Source organism: Lycium barbarum, chromosome 6, assembly GCF_019175385.1.
Source record: "Lycium barbarum isolate Lr01 chromosome 6, ASM1917538v2, whole genome shotgun sequence".
NCBI lineage: Eukaryota > Viridiplantae > Streptophyta > Magnoliopsida > Solanales > Solanaceae > Lycium > Lycium barbarum.
In genome coordinates this window covers 115,329,141-115,333,130 of record NC_083342.1, presented here as the reverse complement: position 1 = coordinate 115,333,130, position 3,990 = coordinate 115,329,141, and the positions used below count along the sequence as shown (strand labels likewise).

The following is a 3,990-nucleotide window of genomic DNA, read 5'->3' as shown; positions in this document are numbered from 1 at the left end:
ATAGCTTCCACGAGAAGCTGAGTGAGCTTTTTGTTTCTTTTTCTTGTTATTTGGGCCCCCACACTTTGGTCTTTTGTTTATTTTGTACTACTTTTTCTTTCCGTGGTAAAATTAGCCCATTAAAACATGACCCATGCCAAGGGGACTCTAAGACCATATATACTAATTACTTTGGGACAAGTGTTGTTTCTATCTACTATTATCTAAAAATAATTAAGTTATTAATGACTGGACGAAACCAAGAAATAACCCCTCACGTGCGAAATTATAGAAAAAAGAAATAAATAGAATCTAGAAAATCATTGAATTTGTTTGCTCTGATACAAGAGATTGGCCCCTCAAACCTTTATGATTTCGTGCCGAACCTGGTCTCCATCTTCGAACTTCCCAACCTCTCTAAGTTTAGCTGGATCATTGACCCATCCATTTATTAGCTGAATCCATTTCAGTCCACAAAAAATTGGGCTGATATGCAGCTCAAATTGATTCATGAGAAATCCGGCTCAAACTATTGACAACCGGATGGCCCAAGAAGCTTAAAAGATATTTTTTAGCCTTTTATAATAATTCTATTTTTAGCCTTTTTCAACTGATTTCAACATATGTATAGAAATTGTCTCATTGTTGTATAGAAAATGGATCATATGTATAGAAATTGTATCATTGTTGTATAGAATATGTATCCCTACAATATGTGCTTAGAGAATGTATCACTGTTGTATATTTTTGGTTTAATGAACATATAGTAAATGTATACTTACTAATTATACACACATTACACATGTTTTGGGATATTTCTTGAAGGCTTAATCAACGTATACTTACTAATTATGCACATATTATACATGTTTTGGGTTATTTTTTGAAGGTTCAATATGAATGTTTTTTTGTCGACCTTTAATAGATAAAGGCGACTTTTTTTAGTAAACCTTTAGTGGCGACTTTTGTTTCTTAAAGTCGCCACAAGAAAAGTCTGATCTTGTAATAACCCAATTTTTAAATAAGGGTTTATTTGATAATTTTAGCTAAAAGGCATTAAAAAAAACGAAATTAGCATTAAAAAAAATTGAAAAGAGGAAATTTAGTGGGCCAAGCCCAAAAAGAAAAGAAAAAAAAACAAAAAAAAAAACAGGGGCTTTAAAAGTCTAATGGTCTAAGCCATCAGACGTGACAACTAACTGAAAGAAACCAAAAAAAAAAAAAAGAAGGACGAGCAACAGAGAAGGAAAAAACAGTAGAAGAAAAGAAAAGAAAGAGAGAAAAATAAGGGAAAAGAGGATATAAAAATAAGACCTTTCATCCCAAATCATCAAGGTAATGACTCTAATATTTTATTTAAGTTTATTACATAATTATGGGGGAATCTTTTTGGTGAAAACATGGAATATTTTGAAGAGTGGAGAAAGTTTAGCTCTAGGGTTCTTCAATTAAAATCATTGATTTGAAAGGGCAAATAGTGTCGGATTTTAGACTTCTATATATCGTTGTAATCCTCTCGTTAAGGCCTTCCCGAAAACATATGTCTTGTCGGGTTTTGAACACATTGACCAGAGGGCGTTTTCGTCCTTTAAAATTTGACTTTAACCGTTTAAGCCTCTAAAAATATAGAAGTGGTTTACCCTAAGGGTTTTGACCATTCTAAATCAGTTTTTGTGTAGTTTGAGGCAATCCGGAGACTCGAGAATGCATTTTTGATTTATTGGGAAGTGTGCTTGAATTGTGAATTTGAGGTAAGTGAGACTTTAAGCTTTAAGTACTTGCTTTTCAAAATCCGTTTTAAAAATATATTTTGTGTGCCTGGTCCATGTGTTGGGACGAGCGTGTGCTTGGCAGAATCGGTGGTCCTTCAGGCCAGCCGCATATACTTTATTTTCAAATACTCTAAAACTCTCTCTATAAATTGTTTAGTGATGTGATATAGCTGTGAGTCATGATATTGGGCATTGTGTATGCTTCTCTTAGCATTGTGTATGCTTCTTGATTATATTGGGGCATTGTGTATGCTTCCCTTAGAATTGTGTATGCTTCTTGATTATATTGGGGCATTGTATATGCTTCCCTTAGCATTGTGTATGCTTCTTGATGATATTGGGGCATTGTGTATGCTTCTTTTAGCATTGTGTATGCTTCCTGACATATTTGGCACATTGTGTATGTTGCCGTGGATTCACGGTGTTGATTAATTCTTTAACTGCCACTTATGACGGTTCGTAGTGTAAATTGTGTTAAGATATATAATATATTTGATAAAAGTGGTTTGGACCTTGGTTGCTATTATATAATGATTTATTCATGTGCATAATATTTTTGTGCTTGTTGTGTGTTTGTATTTTCTAAGACTTGTTCCAGGGGTATTTGAAGTGGCAGGTCGAGGATCTTACTGGGTTATATTTATGTATAAATCACTCCTTACCTGCATGTCCATGCAGATACTATCGTTGAGAATGAGGCTGGTAATTGAAGACTTCGTGAGTGGATTCTGTTGTTGAGGTGAGTCACCGCATTGTTCGTGGAGGCAGCCATTTCAGATTTATCTAGTTTATTTTATGTTATTTATTTTATTTTGGGTTTACATGCCCGACACTCAAACTCATGTAACTCTGTTAGATGCTCCACGGTCTTAGCGTAGGATGTGGGCTAGAGATTCTTTTTATCTTAGAGTTGGTTGGTTTCATAGATCGATTATGGATTTGGTTGGTGACTATTTCGCATTTTTATCATTAATAACGTTGTTGGACCTGCACTTATTTTCTTTTAGTGCTTTCGTAAATGATTAAGAGTATGATATATGGTTCGCCTGGCGGGTGGTATTTGCTGGGTGCCAATCACGTCTAGCGGGTATTTTGGGGCGTGACAAAGTTGGTATCAGAGCCTAGGCTTTAAGTCCCGGGTCATGGAGCAGTGTTTAATAGAGTCTTGTTCATGGGTATGTAGGCGCCCATACTTATGACCTTGAGGCTACTGGACATCTAGGAAGTTTTCCCTTCTTTCATTTCTTGTTCGTGCGTGAGTTGAATCAAGTCTAACCTAGTAATATTTATTTCGTACATGACTAAGAAACGTGCATCTTCATCTGCTAAACGTGGTGCTGGACAGAGTGCTACCCGCGGTGGTAGACAAGCTAGTGCTCATCAGACTAGAGCTCAGACTAGGACTTGGGCCACCCCTCAGCCTGAAGTTGTGAATGGGGGTCAGCCCCGAGTTGCGTCAGAGCAAGTACAGGAACAAGTGGTTCAGAACACTCCACCGGCACCAGCTGTTGCACCTACTATTGCTTTGCCTGCAGATGTGGTGACCAGATTATTGAATGTGTTGGAGGCATTGGCGTCTAGTCATGGTGGACTTCCAGGTCCACGGGCTACTTCACAAGCGCAAGCTCAAGTTCAGTTGAATGTTGCAGCTAATCAGACACCTCAGTTGGCCCCTCAACAGGTTGTCTAGTCTGCAGGGCAATCCAAGGAGTTTAATAATTTCATGGATCTTAAGCCACCAGAGTTTGATGCTTCACCAACTTCTATTGAACCTCAGAAGTTCATTGATCGTTATGAAAAGATATTGACTACGTTGGGGTTGAAGGAGACTCGTGGTGTGGAATTTTCCACTTTCTTATTCTCAGGGTTTGCAGAGTCTTGGTGGATTTCGATTCAGAGAGGTAGACAAGCAGGGTTACCACCTATTACTTGGTCAGAATTTTTAGCACTGTTTAAGGACAGGTTTATTCCATTAAGCAAGCAAGATGTCAGTTCAATACAGAGGACGGGTAATAGCTCATATCAGCAGATACAGAGGACGGGTAATAGCTCATATCAGTCAGGTTATCATCCGAGGTGTTCTAACTGTGGTAGAAATCACAGTGGTCGTTGCTTTAGAGCAAATGGGACTTGTTTTACTTGTGGTGAAAAAGGGCATATTGCTAAATATTATCCTAAGGGTGATTCTGGTGCTAGTCGAGCTACTACACAACTGCAGGGAACTACTACAGCTACATAG

The 3,990-nt window shown here is 37.7% G+C and overlaps 1 protein-coding gene across 1 annotated transcript; it reads left to right on the top strand.

Annotated features, from left to right (window-relative positions):
* Positions 1–3,474: 3,474 nt before the first annotated feature.
* Positions 3,475–3,990, top strand: LOC132644446 (uncharacterized). The gene has a single exon (XM_060361039.1). It carries the CDS (start codon positions 3,475–3,477, stop codon positions 3,988–3,990), a length of 516 nt encoding a protein of 171 aa, XP_060217022.1.